Source organism: Cetorhinus maximus, chromosome 19 (genome assembly GCF_964194155.1).
Source record: "Cetorhinus maximus chromosome 19, sCetMax3.hap1.1, whole genome shotgun sequence".
Lineage (NCBI taxonomy): Eukaryota > Metazoa > Chordata > Chondrichthyes > Lamniformes > Cetorhinidae > Cetorhinus > Cetorhinus maximus.
In genome coordinates this window covers 48,727,234-48,747,496 of record NC_135897.1, presented here as the reverse complement: position 1 = coordinate 48,747,496, position 20,263 = coordinate 48,727,234, and the positions used below count along the sequence as shown (strand labels likewise).

General features: G+C 43.4%; 1 protein-coding gene across 1 annotated transcript in view; it reads right to left on the bottom strand.

The window, feature by feature from the left end:
* The window catches only part of plch1 (phospholipase C, eta 1), a 131,943-nt gene that overhangs the window by 34,704 nt on the left and 76,976 nt on the right, over positions 1–20,263 (bottom strand). Inside the window, exons 9-13 of the mRNA XM_078564431.1 lie at positions 19,062–19,233; positions 14,000–14,107; positions 12,155–12,316; positions 4,758–4,841; positions 4,454–4,542 (exon numbers count right to left, since the gene is read on the bottom strand). Coding sequence (XP_078420557.1) covers positions 4,454–4,542; positions 4,758–4,841; positions 12,155–12,316; positions 14,000–14,107; positions 19,062–19,233 — 615 coding nt within the window. The remainder of the gene's footprint in view (positions 1–4,453; positions 4,543–4,757; positions 4,842–12,154; positions 12,317–13,999; positions 14,108–19,061; positions 19,234–20,263) is intronic.

The following is a 20,263-nucleotide window of genomic DNA, read 5'->3' as shown; positions in this document are numbered from 1 at the left end:
CTGTGTTGGCCTGGGTCACTTAGCACAGCAGTTAGGTTGGCCCCTGGGCCCCCCCACCCCCACTCCCCCCACCCCACCCCACTCACCCCACCAACTCAGAATTTTGTTTTTGTATTCATTCATTCACGGGATGTGGCCTTCATTGGGTGGGCCAGTGTTTATTGCCCAACCCTTGTTGCCCCTGAGAGGGTGGTGCTGAGTTGCCTTCTATATCTGCTGCATGTGGTGCAGGAACCCCCACAGTGCTGCTAGGGGGCGAGTTCCAGGATTTGGACCCAGCGACAGTGGTGGAACGGCAAAACATTTCCAAGTCAGGATGCTGAGTGACTTGGAGGGGAACTTCCAGGTGGTGGTGTAGCCATCTATCTGCTGCCCTTGTCCTTTTAGGTGGTAGTTCTCTTGGGTTTGGAAGGTCTTAGAGTGTGAGTGGCAAATGTGATAGAGGCACCATCTGGGCAAGGGGGTCAGTCCTGGCTGCTTGGAGTGAGTGTATGGCGGCTCCAGGGTCACGAATCGGATGAGCCCTGCAAGGTATTCCTCAGGTGGGGGTGGCCAGGCTGCAATGGCGATGCAGGTACAGGGTGGACTAATCAATGCTCCTCTCTCCTTTCAGGAGAAGACAGCACACAATAATACAGAGTGGCTGTGGACTGGTGGAGGGCAACCCCACCTTCTCATCATCACCAGATACGAGCAGGAGGCTCTCGAGCTGGAGAGGCACCATGCACCCAGGCCAAGCAGCCGCGGTGAGGTTGGAGTGCCACTGGGAGGTAAGAGTGCCGTGCACTGAGGTCACAATGTCTGTCAGTGCAAACATTCCACTGTTGACTGTTTATTGATTTCAGCCTCCAACATGGGATCCCCATTGATAATGGAAGGAGCAGCGCATCCTGATCCGGGTGCCAGGCATGCATATTTACAGTGTAACAACTTCTATTAATCAAATGTTCTTTCAATCTCGCCAGAGCACGCCCGGACCCAGGACGCTGAGGGACTGCCGCTGACCTGAGGGTCCAGAAGATATAAATGCACCAGCGTCACACCCTCTCAACCAGACAGGCACCAGCACCTCGGTGGGGATCAGATCGTCAGCTAGTATCTCGGTGCACAGCGGTGAGGGCACTTCACATTCGCTTGAGGTGCAAGCAGAGGCACAGAGTGCCCAGGGCGCCTGCACTCGGGAGGAATGCTGGGGACCAGGCCCATGCTCAGTCAGTGGCTGATGATGAGCCTCTGGAGTCGTCCCTGAGGCAGCAGATGCTGGAAGTCCAGCAGGGTGTGCGGGAGGATCTGGTGGAGATACATGAGGGAATGCGTGTCATGATCTCTATTGTGGAGGAGTCCATACGGAGCATGAGCAATGCAACGACCCTCATGCCGAGCGCAATGCCTCCTCCATGGAGAGAATGGCGACTATCACGGAGAGTCTCCTCCAGGAAAACAATTGGGCTCCTAGGGATGCACTCGGACCTGCAAGCCCTCACACTGGCAATGACCTCAGGTGGTTAGTGTCAGTATGGGAGATGGGGTGGACACCCAGTATCCTAGCTAGGTGCCCATCCATCAGTGGTGAGCAGGGAGGTCCAAAGCGACCTCATGTCAGCGCGCGAGCTGCCTGTCGTCTCTGTGGGCTCCTTTCAGGGTGCTCCAGATGACTGCTGCATCCGTCTCTCTGCCAGTGACCGTGGCACCTGATGAGGCTGCGGCGACAGGGGAGATGCCAGCCGTGCCACTGGCCGCTCAATCCCAGTCTGGCCACGGGCCAGAGGATGCCCGCCAAGGTCATCAAGGCCGACAGGACAGCAGAGTGAGCAGGCTGTCTCCAATGCCGGTGTCAGCGAGAGGGGAGCAACCAGACATAGCTCGTTCAAGCATAAGCGTAAATCACCTTAGGCACAACACGGGCTTATCATGAGTGGTTTACTTTTGCCCCACGTGTGTTGTTTTTAAGTTGGTGTGCTGTTCAACACCTTTTAATGGACTTTGATTTCTGTATGCAAGTAGGCAATCATTAAATATTTTGGTTCTCAACAAGCCTCTGGGTGCTTCATTAGTTCTGCAGGTGAAGGGGAACCCATGATGCTATGAGTGACATGTTTGTCATTGAGCTTTATTGACAAGGCACATAGTTAATATTCCTGACCAGGCAAATGTTGCTCTAAGGTATTGAGTATGGAGCCTGCAGCCCTGGCATATGTTGGTGGTTCATCTTTGGTAGGCTAGCTGAAAGAGCATTGTGTCAAAGCCTCTCGGGTGTCCCTGCCTCCCCAGAGGTTGCCCAGGTCAGTGTCTATCCCCTCAGCGTTCTCCTGTGCGTGCTCATCCTCGGACCCACTACTGAACTCATCGTCTGCAGCCAGAGCACCTGCGTCTACACCTTCTTTCTCCACTGCGTCCCCCCTTTCCAGCACCAGATTGTGCAGAGCGCAGCATGCAACCACTATCAGTGACATACGATCTGGGGGGTATTGGACTGCGCCCCCTGAACAGAAGCACATCTTGAGAAGACCGATGGTTCTCTCTACCACCGCCCTTGTGGAGGCATGGCTCCTATTATACCGCTGCTCGGCCTCTGTTCTTGGATGGCAGAGGGACGTCATGAGCCAGCTTCTGAGGGGATAGCCCTTGTCACCCAGCAGCCAACCATCCAGTCGTGCTGGAGCACTGAAGAGCCTCGGCACCTGGAAGTGTCTGAGGATGTAGGCGTCGTGGGAGCTGCCTGGGTACCTTGCACAGACTTGCAGAATCTGCATCCTACGGTCGCACACACTAGCTGCATGTTCATGGAGTGGAATTCCTTCCTGTTGATGAAGGTTCCCGGCTCACCCACTGGCGCCTTGATGGCCACATGTGTGCAATTTATCGCACCCTGGATGCAGGGGAACCCAGCAATCACTGCAAAACCTGGCTGGCCTCGTCCGAGTGGTAGTGCATGAAAGTCAATGCACGCCTGAACAGAGCGTCTGTCACCAGCTTGAAACAACTGTGGACAGATGACAGGAGATTATACAAAGATCATCACCGACCCTGGAAAGAGCCAGAGGCACAGAAGTTGAGGGCCGCCGTGACCATCAGAGCCACTGGCATGGGCTGTTCACCCACACAGTTGGAGCTGATCTCAGGGCCGATCGTCTGACAGATGGAGGTCATTGTCTCCCTTGAGAGACCCAGCCTCCTTCAGCACATATTGCACCTCAGACATATTGAGGTAGCTGCATCGCCGCCTGTAAACCCTGGCAGCAGGATAGAGGCGTCTTCCACGGCCCCTTCTCCCTTGGACTTCCTGTTGGCCCTGCACCTCTTGTGCCTGCGTCTGTCCTCCCACAGGTGGCACCCCTGGAGGCTGAATATGGACTCCTGGCCTCCTCCCCCTTCTGGCCCTCTCTTCCTCCTCAGAGGAGGTGCCTCCAGTGGAGAGCACAATCACCATTCCCAGGCCAAGGGAAGACTATCTAATACCTGCAAGGCCTAAGTATTATGATTCCTCTAGAGTACTGATCTGAAGCCTGGGCCTGTTCTTTCTGTCAAAGCAGCTCTGAAGAGAATTGAAGTTGTCCTGTTCACATAAGCAAGTAGCAGTAAGTTAAAAACTTAAGTTATAACTGCTCGCATTAGCGAGCCCACTCACCCTTCTTATCCCGCCCGTGGGTGAGGTTTATAAAAATTTGGCCTACCCGCCTGCCCGTTGTGCCTGTGCGACACACTGAAAGTCACATGGGCTGCGAAAAATCGTTCTCAATTGCTGCCTCAAGGGCTTTAACTGGCCCGTTAATTAATGGCTGCACTCTTTGGAACTCAGTGTGCCTGCCTTCCGAAATATCACGATGGTTAGTGACGGCGGGATGCACGCCTGACGTCATTGTGTGTCATTTTATGCGTCGGCGTGTCGGGCCCGCCCCCGCACGCCGACCTGAAAATTCTGCCCAGTATGTTCCTTCTCCTCATCCTCAGAAACACCAGCACACAACAACACATTGCCAGCACCTATTGCAAGAGAAAATAGGAGCTGTAATTAAGGTCTGAAGTTGTTAGGTCAGTGCTAAGGTGGGAAAATGTCTTGCGGGAAAATGAGGTGCTGTTCAGGCTAAAGACAGATTAGAGTAGGATGGAAGATGGAAATGGCGAGTGACAGGAAACTCAGGGTCACACTTGAAGATGGAACAGAGTTACTCTGCAACACGATTACTCAATCTGCATTTGGTTTTCCCGATGTCTTCTCTCAGGATGAAAGCATTCATGCAGCGACCACTGCGGCAGTGCCAAGGCAGTTGCCAGCCAGCTCAGATTGCTCCCACTCATGGCAGGGGGCAGTCTAAAGCTGAGCTTTTTAGATGCCATTTTGCAAGTTAAAGTTTTTCCAAAGGAAGCGAATTAATAGTTTTATTAAACATTTTTAATTTTAAAATTATGATGAAATACTAATAATGAACAAGAGAATCACAACATTCCTTACCTGCAGCACTGCCCAGTTTCTTTCCCTGTGGAATCCTGCTGAACTTCGTCACTTGTATTGTACAGTTTTGCTTTGGATTTTCCACTCTTCTGGGATAACAAATTAAATAATCATATTTAATACAACATGTTAACTCCACTGATTATAGGCTGTACTGCTGCTAAATTCAACATATTCAATAAGGTTAAACAATTAAGCTATAGTAAGTAGTCTAGTGTACAAATCAGTTATTCTTTTAATTGTCTATGTTTTAAATAACAGCTCTAACATATTGTATCAATAGATTAAAGTTGGCAAATCCTACCTTGTGTTTGGAAAAACTACTGATAAATGAACGGTTGTGCGCTTTCTTCCCACTTTCTTTAACATTTTCTTTAACCTCTAATTTCTGGAGGGGCAAGAAAAAAGGAAATTTAAAGCAGTCAGATTTAAAATATCAAACAAAGAAATCAGATATGAGCCAAAAGCTATTCTATAAAATTATTAAACTATAATAACAAAGCATTGCCCACAGTACAAGCTCATCACTGATTATGATGGTTCAATTATTACAATAAAAAGGCAAATTATCTTTCTCAATCATGTTTAGCAGTTTTAGAACCCTTTGGCAGGTAGTAAAGTGATGCACATCAACTGGTGCCTGTCCTTCAGTATTTGGGATGTGGATTTGCAATCCTATAATTCTGCACATTCCCAATCTGAGTCAGGACAGTTTGTGCAACATTCATTTTAATGAAATATTTTTCAAACTCATTTCATTACTTTAGTATGAATCTATTGAATTTAGGTTCTTACATTGCGAACTGTTTCTTTCATACTGGAAAATTGAAAACTCACATTTCAGGCATGTGACATCAACCAATCTAATGTTATATATGTTATACACATGCAATGACAAACTTCCTCTAACTCACGGTAATCTTAAAAGCACCTTCTACTATGGTTGCGACATTTTCAATTCTCCACATTTGCGTTCCAGCAGTCCCTGAGAGCAAGAATGCCAAATTAAGGGTAGTTTTGTGTTGTGTGCTATGATTGTTGGAACTGAAGCTTACTTCATGTGAGACTTTTAGAACCAGGAGACAGTCTGAGCTCGTTTAAAACTAAAAATCCCAGCGGCAAAAAGAGCATTGTAGAATCCAAACTGAGACAACACAAGAATGTTCAAGTAGTTTTTTTTTTCATTCCCTGGCATGCTATTTTTGTTTTTTGTAAATAGCTTTTCATAATGCTATATTTACAGGATAAAAAGCTGGGTCAGGAGCAATGGTATTCCTGAGCTTCCCACTCACGATTAGTGATGTATATGAGCATGCCCCAAATGATTTCAGCAGGTCTGGCAGCATCGGCGGAGAAGAAAAGAGTTGACGTTTCGAGTCCTCATGACGCTTCTGTTGCAGAAGGGTCATGAGGACTCGAAACGTCAACTCTTTTCTTCTCCGCCGATGCTGCCAGACCTGCTGAGTTTTTCCAGGTAATTCTGTTTTTGTTTTGGATTTCCAGCATCCGCAGTAGTTTTTTGTTTTTACCCCAAATGATTTGCCTGTCAGATTGTCCATTTTAAAAAGTCATGGGTAGAGACAGATTCTTCCTAATTTTAAAACTAAAATAGAAAAATCTGGAAATACTCAGACCTGGCAGCATTTGTGGTGAAACAGTAAACAATCTACTCATGTTTCAAGTCTAAGGTCCCTCAGGGCTGGAAGGTATTAGGTATCCATCACATAAAGAGGAACAAAACAAATGAAAGAGGAGAGAGGAGGAAAATAATACAGTAAAAAAAATAGAATGACCTGTGAATAAAGTGCTTGGGTAAATGACAATCCAACAGGCAAATCATTTGGGGCATGCTGCACTGCTGAAAGCTTTGGTGCTTTAACTTACTGATGTGAAGCTGGATTTTTAGCAGCACCATCACTGAAAACAAAGTACTGAGTCAAGACGAAGTAGAGTCACAATCATTTACTGCACAGAAGGGGGCCATTTGGCTCATCCTATGACAATAGTGTGTTTTTGTCGAAGATACCGCCACGCCTTACGTAAGTAAAACAAAAATAACGAATATATGTCTAATTGTGCAACTAATTTTTATGCAGGAAAATACTTGTTCCATTGGTTTTTATAACATGGGAGGGAAGCCTCAGAAGCAAACCATTATCCTAGATAATAGCAAATGTACAAGACCAAGCCTGGGTGGAAAGTCAAGCTTCCCTTTCTTAACAATTATAAAGGATATATTAGAAGAATTTTAATTTTGCTCTTTTTTCACAGTAAGTTTTGAGAACGATAGAGGGATCTTCCCTTTTCAGCTTTTGCTAGATATTACCTTTAAGAGTTTCTAGTTCAGAAACTCTTCCATTCATAACTTTGTTAGAAGCTGCCTTCTACTTATACTCCACTAATTCACCATGTTTGGAAACAGTTCATCCTGCAAAGCTGATTTTGAAGAATTATATTTCCATGTATTACTGATATCTTAACTTCATGCTCTGCTTGCCATGCTTTGAACACCAATGAACTGTATGACAATACAAAAGCACTGGGCTGAAGTTTAAATGTGCAGAGACATGAGAGTGGGCCAGGGTTAAAAATCGAGGAAATTGTCAACATTTTGGGAAGCCAGCTCCAACCTGCTAACTTCTGCATTTAACTGCAGCACATGGGGCTGTGCGTGAACAACCCCTTTGGGAGAGGCCAGTTGTTTCAATATGTTAATTGTTCAATTATGCCAATATTAATATGGCTTTGGCAATTTAATTGTGTGCTTATAGGTTTCCTGGGGTTTCTGGAATTCACCAATGAAAGCAAGGACCAGAGAAAATACAGTGACAATTGAGGGAGCTGGGAAACATACCAATAAGTGCTGAAACCTACCTACTTGCATGAAAGGCTTTAATCACAGTTCTTGTGCTGAGTGTTGTACTTTGGATGTTTGTATGTCTGATCTCCTTTATGCAGCTCTGATCTGTAAGATTAGCATGAGTGCCACCCATGCTGTTTTACCAACGGATTAGGACCAAAATGACCAATAGCATCAACAGCACCAGCTGGAGCAGCAGGAAGACCACCAGTGGGAAGAGCAGCAGCATGCAGCCTCACAGAAGAGTGGGGATGGGCAGAGAGGTGCAGAACACAGGGGGTCATAACTGCAACACAGGGTCTGCAGGGAGAGGATAAGCTTCTTCGACCTGTAGGAACGCCAGTGTCTCAGAGGGCTCAGGGTATTGCATCATATGGTGGCAGGTATTTGTAGCCTGCTGAAACTAAGCCTGCTGCTAAGTAGACCTGGTAGTCAGGCTTTACAAATGGCTGTCAAAATCACCGCCATCCTCAACATCTTTGCCTTTGGAACCATCCGGGGCTCTACTGAAGACATTTGCAGGATCTTGCAGTTAGTGGCCTAGAAATACATAAGTCAGGTGACTGATGTCTTGTCTGCCAGTCAGAGTGAGTGGGTGGTTGGATTTGCAGCTCTGGCTGGCTTCCCACATGTGGAAGGTGTCGTTGACTGAAGACACGTGGCAATTAAGGTACCCCCAGATCACCCACAAGAGCTTCCACTCCATGGAAATACAGCAGAAATAGATGTTTATGCAGGTATAGGCAAGATTCTTGGGCAGCTTTTGTCTATCAACAGTCTATCCTCTCTGATCTCTTCACACCTTCAAGCAAACTTAATAGCTTGCTATTTGAAGGCAAGCAATGCCCACTTAATATGTAGGTGATGGCATCTGTGAGGAATCCAACCAATTAGCACTAGAATAAAACCATATGGCCACCTGCTGTGTCATTGAGCAAACCATTGACATACTGAAGAAGCATTTTAGATGCCTAGACAGATCTGGAAGCACACATGTTTACATACAAACAACATCAGAATGGCCATGGTGCGCTGTGTTCTGCATTACATTGCATAGCAGCAAAGTTTGAACATGCAGGAGGAACAAGGCACAAAGTATACACCTAATTCAGATTCAGAGGAGGAGGAGGAAGAGGACGCAGTGGCAAAATATGATGCAACCAAAGCACCAGCCACATGGGTCCCTCATTATTGTGAGGTTCACCTAGGTTCCACTAGGCCACTTCTTCTTCCCATCAGGGAACGGTCTCTCTTCCTGAAGGCCTTTGCAGGACCCAGCATTGCATCCAGGGAGGTGTCACTAAAACCAGGCAAAGTCTGGACTTCATTCTCTCAATTCTTTCTGTTCTTCCCTCAACTTCAAAATCCATTAAAATTTCATGTTTGGAATGACCTTTAAATACTGGAGTTGAAATCGATTCATGTGGATCATCATCATGCCCATTCACACTAATTTGACCAGGAATCCCTGAAATAACAGGATAATGCAGTGGCTGAGTTAAAAGGCCAGTGACAGAGGCACTGCACTTATTTCATGGTCTTCCGTGTACTACATGATACCCTGGCTTCCAGAATGTCAGGAATGTAAAATCAATCAGGACACATAACAACAATATAAAGCTCTTTCAAGATATTTACTGATTACTTTTCAATTCATCAAGCTGGAATGTTAGATTAATGAAATAAAAAAGTAATTGTTTAATTCTTTCAGTTTTCAGGGTAGCTAAAAATGTCTGGTACCCTCTGAAGTATGCTGCTAAAATAGAACGTTAGCTGTTGTTAAAAGTCACATGCCAATGAAAAAAATTCTCACACTATTCTTCATATAAATAGCAAAATTAGAAACTTGCAGTCTCGCTTATTTTTTTAGTTACATACATTTGTATATTCAGGGACAAATATTTGCTAAAGATCCCTAGTGTATCAAACATTATTGCTGAGCTGTAGGCATCAACATGACAGATGCTCAAAATTAAGGTAATTGATAACTAATGGCTTGTCCTCAAGCTTACCTTTTTAAATGAAGTGGTAGCATTCTGTAACAGAAGCTGACTTATTTATCTTATCAGATTTATACATATTGCATGTATGAGGAATTCTGGATATGGTGACTGGTTTGACAAATAGTGAAAATTACTACATCTGATTGAGTATTATATTCCTGCTCCTCTTTGGGTCTATGCACATCCTTGCTCAGAAGAATCATGCAAGGGCCTCTGTAATTAAAACATTGAAGCCCCTTCCAATGATCTTTGAAAACCAGGCACCAGGGCCCAACAACTACTGTAAATTGTGGTCTCAGCTGGTACTATTAGCTGTAAACAATATGCCATTGTTGTTTTGATGCTCAGTATAATTAAACTTGATGAGCGATATCCTCTTCATAAAAATGGCTTGAACTTCAAGGGGAAAATATATTTTAGTGGCTGTCAGTTTCATTATCATTGCTATATGGGCCAAGGTGATAAAGCTCTATTAACAACACTTATAAATGTATTAGAGACTATGGGAGGAATTTTCAACTTCAGCAGGGAGATAGAAGTGGCAGAATCCGATCGGCCTTCTAATATGCACCCCATCTGATGATCCGTTCCATTTTCTTCAAGGCCACATTTATATGTTTCTCACGAATTGATGACTTTAGCAATGAGAGTTGGGGGCCAATGTGTTAGGCATCTGCAGAGAATGAAAGGCTCTGGCTGCCTGTGAACTACTAGCATTTTTTGGGCTGTGGTAGGATTTAGAACCTGTAGCATTGAAGGCCAGAAAACAAAAGGCTGTGAAAAGGTTGTCTTGTAAGGAGAGGGCCATTACAACAAAAATTAAAATTGAAACTAGTCTCCCATTCTGGTGACCTGACGGATAAGAGATCGGTATGGTTGCCTAACCAAGTCGACATGTTACCATAACAGCAGGCTCTTTGCACATGCACTGTGCGTTTTATTTTGTTGTCCATAGCTGTCTTTCATTAGAGAAGAATCCAAGAAGAAAACATGGCAAAAGAAGACTACAAAGGGAACCATAAACAGAGGGAGGAGAGGAGGTCAATAATCGCTTTGACAAAGCCAACTCCTTTTCTTTATCACATTCTTGCAGGCATTTTCTCTAATGAAAATTTCGCTGCCCGCCTGCCAACTGAATGGTTGAGCGGGCAGCGAAAAATTCAATTTAATTAATTACTTGAGGACCTTAATAGTCTCTTAATTGTCGGCGGGTGTGCTGTTGCCTCTTGCATGTGCCTGCCGACTGAAGGATCGCGAGAGTACGTAATGGCGACGGGGCGCTCACCCGACGTCATCGCGCATGATTTCATGACTGTTCAGGTCGGGCATGTGCCTGCCCGCAGGATGAAAAATTCTGCCCAATGGGTGAGATTTTCAGGCCCCGCCCGTGGTGGCACCAGAAATTCCCATCCAAAGTCAATGAACCTTTTGCTAGTCCATCAAATTTTACATCCCACCCACAACAATTCCCACAGTGGGTGGGACCAGAAAATCCTGCCCCATATTTTCAAAATATGTGCAAGCTTCCACAGTTCAAACCAACTTGAAAAGGTATACATAGAATGGGGAGTTACTCATTCCATAGGTTGAATTTAGTTCTGATCTACTGAAGACTCAGCAGTCGTAGTTGCCAAATTTGCTGATGGCACAAAGATAGTTAGGAAAGTAAATTGTGAAGAGGAAATAAAGACTCTACAAAGGGGTTTAGATAGGTTAAGTGAGTGGGCAAAAAATTGGCAGCTGGAGTAAAATGTGGGAAAATATGAACTTGTCCATTTTGGCAGGAAGAGTAGAAAACCAGTATATTATTTAAATGGAGAAAGATTGCAAAATTCTGCAGTACCAAGGGATCTGGGCATCCTAGTACATGAATCACAATAAATTAGTATGCAGGTACAGCAGGTGAATAGGAAGACAAATGGAATGTCGTCATTTATTGCAAGGGGAATGGAAAATAAAAGAAGGGAAGTTTTGCTACAATTGCATAGGGCCTTGGTGAGACCAAATCTGGGGTACTGTGTACAGTTTTAGTCTCCTTGAGAAAGGATATAATAGCATTAGAGGCAGTTCAAAGAAGGCTCAGTCAATTCATTCCTGGGATGAATGGGTTATCTTGTGAGGACAGACTGGGCCTGTATTCATTGGAGTGTAGACGGATGAGAGTTGATCTTATTGAAACATATAAGATCTTGAGGGGAACTGACAGTGTGGATGCTGAGAGGATGTTTCCCCTTGTCGGAGAGTCTAGAACTAGGGGCCACAGTTTAAAAATAAGGGGTCTCCCATTTAAGATGCAGATGAGGAGAATTTTTTCTCTCAAGAGAGTCATTGTTCTGTGGAATTCTCTTCCCTGGAGAGCAGTGCAGGCTGAGTCATTGAACATTTTTAAGGCTGAGTTAGATGGTCTTTATTGACAATGAAGTCAAAGGGTATAGGGATGGGAAGGAAAGTGGAGTTGAGGCCACAATCATTAGCCATGATCTAATCAAATGGGGAAGCTCGAGGGGCCGAATGGCCTACTCCTAATTCATATGTACATATGGACTCATCAACTGAACATGAAAAAAACAAACATTTGGGACTTTTCAATGGAATGGTCATATTCTCAAAAACAAAAATTACAAGTCCATTAAAAACATTTTAAGTTATGGCTTATAAACAACTTTCCATGTATGAACTGTCCAATGTTGGCAAAGTAAATGGATTAATGATTTCAATGCATAGGGGTATCCAAACCCTCTTTCTCCTCCTCCCTCATTTGAAGTTAAACCATGGTAGTAGGGCAAAAAGGCACAGCGAGGAAGAATAAAATGTTATATACAAGTTGGCAAATATTACCTGTTGTAGACTGACATTTAGGCCTTTGTGTGTAGCTTTCAGAAGTGCACAGACTGTGTAGCTATCTGGATCCTCTTTATCCTGGATCTGAGATTCTTTCAGCAAGAAATCCAGTTTCTTTCTGATAAAACATTCCACTTGATGGTAGTTTGTACTGTTACCCTGCATGGGTCACATATTAAGATAGTATTACATTTTATCAATAGTGTTGCTAAACAACTGCTAAAACACAAGATGCAAATCTAAAATTGGAAAGTGTAGGGGCAATTTTTTGCTCGGCCAGAACCAAGCGTGCAGGCAGTAAAAATCAGCCGGGAGGCTTATATGCTAATGTCTTGATTTCTTTCTTCAGTCTTCAAATTTAACCTGCTCTTGAGCGAGAAATAGGAGCACTCAGCAGAAACATATTACTTAAGCACGCAGATTGGGTTCCAATAATGTCATCAGGGATTGATTGCTATTTTAAACAGACAGTCTTAGCGGGGAAGCTATTGAAACAACTTACAGCAAAAATAAAATGCATGTTCAGATCATTCTAACTGTAGGTTGTGGCATTACAAAATCTATCAAGTGTAAAGTTATATTAAATGGAAGTAGTGATAATGATACCATCAAACATTTTAAAGGTACCTTGAATGCCAAAGCTTACAAGTAACATTAAGAAACAGATTCGCCTCTCAACTGTTATCATATCATTCAACAAATTACACTAACCTGTCTATCGATAATACTGGATGTAGATAAACTACAGGGGGCTATTTAAAACAGAATGTCCTATTAAAAATAGTGATGCATGCAGAACCAGTAACAGATTATAAAAGGCACATGAATACGTATTATTGATTTTATACAATTTTTGCACATGGAACAGCTTTCTGCAAAAAAGTCATTATATTTAAATACTATTAATAAATTAAATTCTGAATTTAGTTTGAAAATGCTCAGTTGAAAAATGAAAAATTAAAGTGGCTTAGGGAAAGGGGATGGGGCATGTTTGAGATTTGGCACAGGTACAATGGGTTGAACAACATCCACTTTGTGCTGTAGTTATAAATTCTCTGTTATATAATACATCGCACATTACATGGCAGAATAATTCTGTTAGAAGATGGTGCATCTTCCAACTTGCCACTACCAATGTCACAGGAGATCCACAAGTTTCATGGCATCTTTACTTGCCTATGCCAGGGTTCATTCCCCACAATTCATTATGTACACCCTTGAGTGGAAGACAAAGACTGGATTAATTTTAATTTATTAGGGTAGGTACTTTTCAATGTTTCGTCTAGCCTGCTTTAAGAAATTTAAGTATAATTATTTGAAGCCACTTGGAATGCAATTTCTATTTATGCATGTTCAAGGAAAATTACAGAAATTTTTGTTGTATGATTAGAAGCCAAAACTAAATAATTTCAATATCATCACACTTAAATGGTGCCATTCGGACAGATCAGCTCTAAAATGCAAGGTTACATGTCTCAAGAGGAAACGAAAAGGCAATTCCATTCACAAACAACAAACGCTTTCTTGGCTGGATCGACCAAAACAGTGGAACTTCTTAGGTTCAGACTGTTTGCTTTGAACCAAGGGAAAAGTGTGAAAGCAGCAAGCAATGATTAACAGGGCATTTTTTTGTAAAGCCACATGTTCGTGTTTAGTCATTACAGTGAAAGAGTTTGATATCATCCATCATTACTGGATCATCATTACATCGCAGTCTGTATTATTGATGTTATACAATTTTTGCACGTGAAACAGCTTCCTGCAAAAAAGCCATTATATTTAAATGCTATTAATAAAGTTAAATTCTGAATTTAGTTTGAAAATGCTCAGTTGAACTATTACGTTGGTTTGTTTTAATTTGCACTCTTCTTCAATTTCATCAGCACTATCTTCATCGGACACTTCTCCTTCTTCTGCATCAGTCCTGAGGTCAGGAGGCAGTTTTTTTCCCTGAAACAAATCAGCAATGCACAAGTTGGTCAATTCTAACCTTTAACAAGTTCAATTTTGGTTTGTTTATACTATTGAGATTATATTTGTCAAATAGATAAGGGTTGATGCTACACCTTTGATTTTAGAACAAGTTCATATTTGGATCAAATAAGAGTGACTTTCCAGTACTTCAAGAAAATGTGTACTTTAATCAGGGAAACACGCAAATCTAACAGTAATGGCCTGACAACTTAAATATACATAATAGCTTGTGCTTTGGAAACATCCATTTCATTGTATGTATGCTTTTAAGTCCATTATATCAACAAGGTGATAGTTATACTGAGACTTTTGAGTTAATGTGGATTGGCTTTGGGTCCACATAGTTGCAAAAGTATCAACATAACTTGAATTTTGGGTTGCAAACTAACTTTCAAACAACATAAGAGCTGCCCCATCTCACACCTGATTGACTTCATATGGAATATAATTTCAGTCTGGTTTGAATGCAAAATTTAAAAATGCTCAGCTACAGCACACCCTTTTGATTTCCTGGGCATCTTACAAACCTTTTCTAGTGTCATGATAAGGCATGCACATGTTGCAAGACTAAGATCTGCCTTGGATGTACTCTTACATACAGCGGTACTGATGTATAAATGGACTGTGCATCTTACGGTTAAGTGTGTTTGTTCTGCCTATTATATAATCACAATATAGTGTAACCATAAGACAATCTTGTGACCAGAACTAAAAATTGTGTATTTTGCATTGACTGTCAAGTATACATCACAATTTATTTTTTAAAGTGGCCAAAGAAACAAACGAGCATACCAGCTACGAATCATTAACCTGCTTTAGTTTACCGACAGTAAGTGAATTGAGAGTAACAGGTGATAAATGATCTCACCTATTCTAATTTCTATTCCCTTAAAGAAAAATAAATTAATTTTGTATAGCAGGCTCAGTGAGTGGTCTAACTACCAATCTTTTATATAAAAACAAAACACTGCAGATGCTGGAAATCTGAAATATTAAAGTTGAATATGACTCCTGTTCGGAACGAGTCATACCCAACTTAATTGTGATTCATCCACAGATGCTGTCAGAACTGCTGAGTCTTTCCAGCATTTTCTGTTTTTACTTACCATTCTATTAGTCTGACTTAGCATTAAAACCAAGGCTTATGCAGGACATGCTAGGCTCTTTTCCTAAGGTAATGTGCCTGGACCTTACTGGCTCCCCTCTTAGCAACTCAACAAAATGATCTCTCAACATTATTCTGACGAGAGGCTATCAATCTGAAAGGTTGGCCGGAATTTTCCAGCTCCCCTGCGGTGGTTGCCCCTGTGAGCCATTGAAGATCTTGCCGGCATGAGGGGCTGGAAAATTCCGGCCGCTGGGTGGAATTATAACCTGCTAGGGCAGAGGGCTTTCGGTGTGGGTGGCAGGTTGAAAGATCAGAAACTGCCAGTGTGTCGGGAAGCCCACAGGAATCCGTCAACTTTTGTTTTTAACTCAAGCGTGTTTAACATGCAGGAAACCCCCATAGGGCAGGCAGGCCTGACAGTACATGTGTTAGAAGCCTGTTAAGAAATGTTTTAACCCAGCATTTTGGCTTTAACTCTGAGCACACAGGCTTCCTGCAACTCATCACATTGAACAAGGTGAGAGGACAGTGGGGATTGATAGGGCTGAGCAAGTGGCAGACAAAAAAGCTTTTAAGTACTGAGATATGACAGCTGCTTCTTTGCCTAAGTGAAATACTTTTGCTCACAGGACTTGCTCTAAGAATGCACTTTCACCATTTTGGAGGGGATTTCCGACACATTGGGAACAATTTCTAATAGTTTGGAGTTTTGTGTCTTTGATCTGTATTTTGCTGTCAACCTTCACACCATCATTGGAGCCGCTCATGAGAGCAACTCTTCCTTGGACCTCTGATGAGGAACAGGAGGGGCAACATCAGCAATAGCCTTCTCCTCAACAGCCTGCTGCTCCACATGATGGAGCAGGCAAGCACAAAGCTTGTCTCACAGGAGGTGATAACCAACACAGTGTATGAGGCAGAGGATTAGCTTTCTGGACATGACAGAGAACCAGTGCCTCTGGAGGATCAGACATTTCCGTTAGGTCATTGTTGACACTTGCTGCCTCCTTCCAACTGGACTAGGTGGGCACGCATTGCAAGTGGCTGTCAATGTCACCACAGAAGAATTTCTTTGCTTGAGGCACCTTCCAAAGATCTGTAGGATATATTTGTATAGTTCCACAATCTTCTGCCAACAGGTACATCACCCAGGTGATGTATTCCAAGGCTAGCGCTTATGTGCGCTTTGTCACTGGTGAGGCCAGTCAGAATGAGAGGGCCTTCAAATTTGTTGCACTGAATGTATTTCCACAGGTACAGGGAATTCTGGAATGCATATGTGGCAATCAAAGCACCCTCAGATCACCCAACAGTATTCATTAAACGAAAGAGTTTCCAATCCCTTAATGTTCAGCTTGTATGTAACCACCGAAAGATCATTTTGCATGTCTGTGCAAGATACCCAAGGAACTAACAAGTTATATTAATCCTGCGCCAGGCAAATCTCCCATAGATTCTCTCGCCTCCAAGTAGAATCAGCGGATGGCTCCTTAGAGAGAAGAGCAACCTTTAAGGATGTGGCTGATGGCACCTATGAGTTCTGCTTGTTTCCCTTCTGCACTGACACTCAGGAAATGTACAACCAAAGCCACATGAACACAAGAAATGACATTGAGCAAGCCATCAGGATGCTGAAGGCCTGATTCACTTGTCTGGACAGGTCTGGGGGCTCCCTTCACTATGTATCAGCAAGGGTTTCCAGGATGGTAGTGCTGGACTGTGTCTTGCACAACACTACAAAGCAGCAAGGACTGGAGCTCCAGGAGGAGGAAGATGACCACCACTCTGCATCTTTGAACGAGGAGCCTGATGTAGTGAAGGAACTTGTAGTCACTAACTTGGAAGCTTGGATGGATTGATTCAGACATGCTTCAGCTAATCTAACACAATGCAGCCATCTGGCAAATTAATTCTGAACCCACTGTGTCCCTTAGCCTTCAGTACAAAGCAGTCCCACAGTCAACAATCCATCCCTCTCACAGTTACCCATTGCTCATTTTTTATTCTTGTCATACCTTTTTCCACAAGGCTGACGGCAACTAAGGGGAAAATGGGACAATGGAGCTTTGAAATAAAGTCTATGGCTGATAAACATTGAACAAGAAAATTACAATGTTACACAGTGCAAAACACCGAAGTGAATATCCTGGTGCAACTACAAATCCTTTCTCTATCTTTTCCTATTACCCTTATTTGGCATAACCGCTGTAGCTTCAGCAGACCTGGAGGTTCGTTTCCCTGCTACACAGCTTAGATGCTCTTAGCTGACATCCTCTGGGTTTTGGAGCCCATGAGAGCCACAACTAAAGACTACGTAAGTGCACATGTGCAGGGGCAGACTCGGTCATTGGGACAGAGGCAGCATGTGGGTAGAAGTCGAAGTGCTTCGAGCAGAGTCTGCAATTCCATGTGCCCTTTCCCCATCATCCCTCTCATGGCGCACCCACACTTCCCAGCTAGCCAAGAGTTGGAGAGAACTTTGCTGCATTTCAGTGAGGCTCTGAACAGCCAAGTTGAGGCTTTCTTCCATCCTGCTTCAAGTGGTAAACTGAATTTGTAGGCCATTGGTCAGGGCCAGCCTGCACTTATTGCCTGCCATGTCCGGCGCTTCCTAAATGTGGCCACTCTTTCCACTGGCATAGCTATCAGAGTAAATGGCTGAGACATCATAACATTCATGGCAGAGACCATCCCTCCAATCCCTCTCCAGTTGTGCGCAGTGCCTCTGGAAAAGCTGACAGAATTTCACACATTTTCCGCTGCTGCTCTAGGGTAGTCCTTTTCATTTAAAAGCAAAATACTGCGGATGCTGGAAATCTGAAACAAAAACAAAAATTGCTGGACAAACTCAGCAGGTCTGACAGCAGCGGTGGAGAGAAAGACAGAGTTAACTTTTCGAGTCCATATCACTCAAAAAGAATCTCCCTTCAGACCCTTACAGCCTGATGTCCAGGGACACATCTGAGAAATGTGGTTCAGCCTTTGCTGTTGACTCTCCATCTCTCTCAACTTGCTGGCTCTGTTTTGACAGTTTTAGAGGCTTCCATTCTCACCTTCGCAAGGTCCTGTTAAATAGTGATGTTGAAACAGATTGCAGCAGGTCATCATCGCTCCTGCCAGCTCTAATGGGTTGGGAAACCAGCAGTCAGATGTAATTTTTGTAGCCGAGTTAAAAAGTCACTGACAAACATGCTGCTGAAACTTCTGGGGCAGAATCCTCGGTTCGGTGGGCGGGGGCGGGGGCGGGGCCTGCTCGCCGAGGCGTAAAATGACACGCGGTGATGTCGGGCATGTGTCCCGATGTCACTAGTGCATCATTCAGATTTTTATATCAAAAAGGGGCCACGGGCAGGGAAGGCAGCTCCTGTGGCCCCTATGATAACCCCTGAGGGGTTTCCTTGCCAGTACTCACCCTCTGAATTTTTAAAACTTTTTAAAAATCCTACCAGCTCTAGGCTACAGGGGCCCAGCAGCCACTTCTCCTGATGGCATTGCTGAAGCTGCGAGCTGCCTGCCCTCTGATTGGGCTAGTCCTTGGGGCAGGCTGCTATCAGGAGTAAGACAGCAGCCTGGTGGCAACCACCTAGTCAGCTGCTGCCCATAAAATTCAGATGGCAGGCCCATCTTACTGTTTCGGACTGCCATGGGCAATAGCAACGTTTCAGTTCCCTCTGTGTACCGACCACTCCATGCTAGAGGAGAATTTCTAAGCTTGGTGAACTCCATTTTAAATTAAAACCAAAACTTTAACCCTAACCCAATACAAAGCCTCGCCGTAATAAAAAATGAACAAAAATTCAAAAAACATTGTGGAACCATTACCTTTATGAGAATTTTTCCCCTCAGGCGCTTAGGAGTGGGAAATTGATCCGTGTCATGAGTACCAACAGGGGATAAGTCCAGTTTGTCGCCAAGGATATCCTTTAAGTACTGGGCAATCTTCTGTTGCTGCTGAATACTGCAGTGGTTCTCAATAGAGAGGATTACAGGATACCTGCCAATGAGATTTTAAAAAATTAAGCTGCTGGCAATTCAGTATTTTGCTGGGATTTGGGTGAGGGGATTCTAAACCTGAATTTAAATTCAAATTTTGTTTCTTTACATCATACATGAACACAGCTTTTTGAACATTTAGTACAACATCTCGTGTGGGGGATTATTCAAATACCAATATAGAATCATTGTGGACTAGCTTTTCCTTTTTTGGTGTAACCCATGCTACCAGTGGGATTTAGACAGACTGAAATGGAACAACAATTGTGTTGTTTACACCCAATGTTCCAGTGCCAGCTCATTAGCATTTATCCTTTCAGGGAGCAGTGTGATGATCGCAGTAATTGGATAGAAAGCAACCTGACCTCCTGAGCTTCTACCTCCTCTTCCAACTAAAGATCACTTAGACAGATTCTCATTGTTAAAACCCAGGGTGGGGCCAATAGTGGAGAAAAATCATTTGGTACAAAAGTTCAAAATAAAGTGCCAGGAGAAAATAATGTAAATTAAGAAAGAGTTAAAAAATGTCTAAAATACATTTACTTTTACATTCCCTGACCTTCATATTGTTTATTGCCACCTAGCTGCTCAGAATACCCACTCAGAATTTGTGTTCGTGATATGTGCGCTACGTTTATGAAGGCCTGAAATTATCCCAAATTTGTGCTCAAAACCTGTCAGCTTCTTTCCACTGTTGCGAGTCCCACAAGTCCAACGTACTTCCAGTTGGTTGGAATTTTACCCTATTTTCTGCCTAACTGCCCCTGTGCTACAAAACAGACAGAAAAGACAGCAGAAATTCCTACTTTGTTTGTCATTATTAGTCAAATAACATCAACTCAGATACCCACAATTTTAAATTTGTGTCAATTCACAAGGTTTATTGAATAGCCAAGTAGTCACGTATTGGTCATCTAAATTAATGGTATTAAGGAGCTGACTGAATGCACAAAAAAAGTCAACCTCATGATTCAAGAAAGGGGCAGAAAATCATGGTTTTTTTTTCTATGGCTGAGTAATGAAAAAAAACA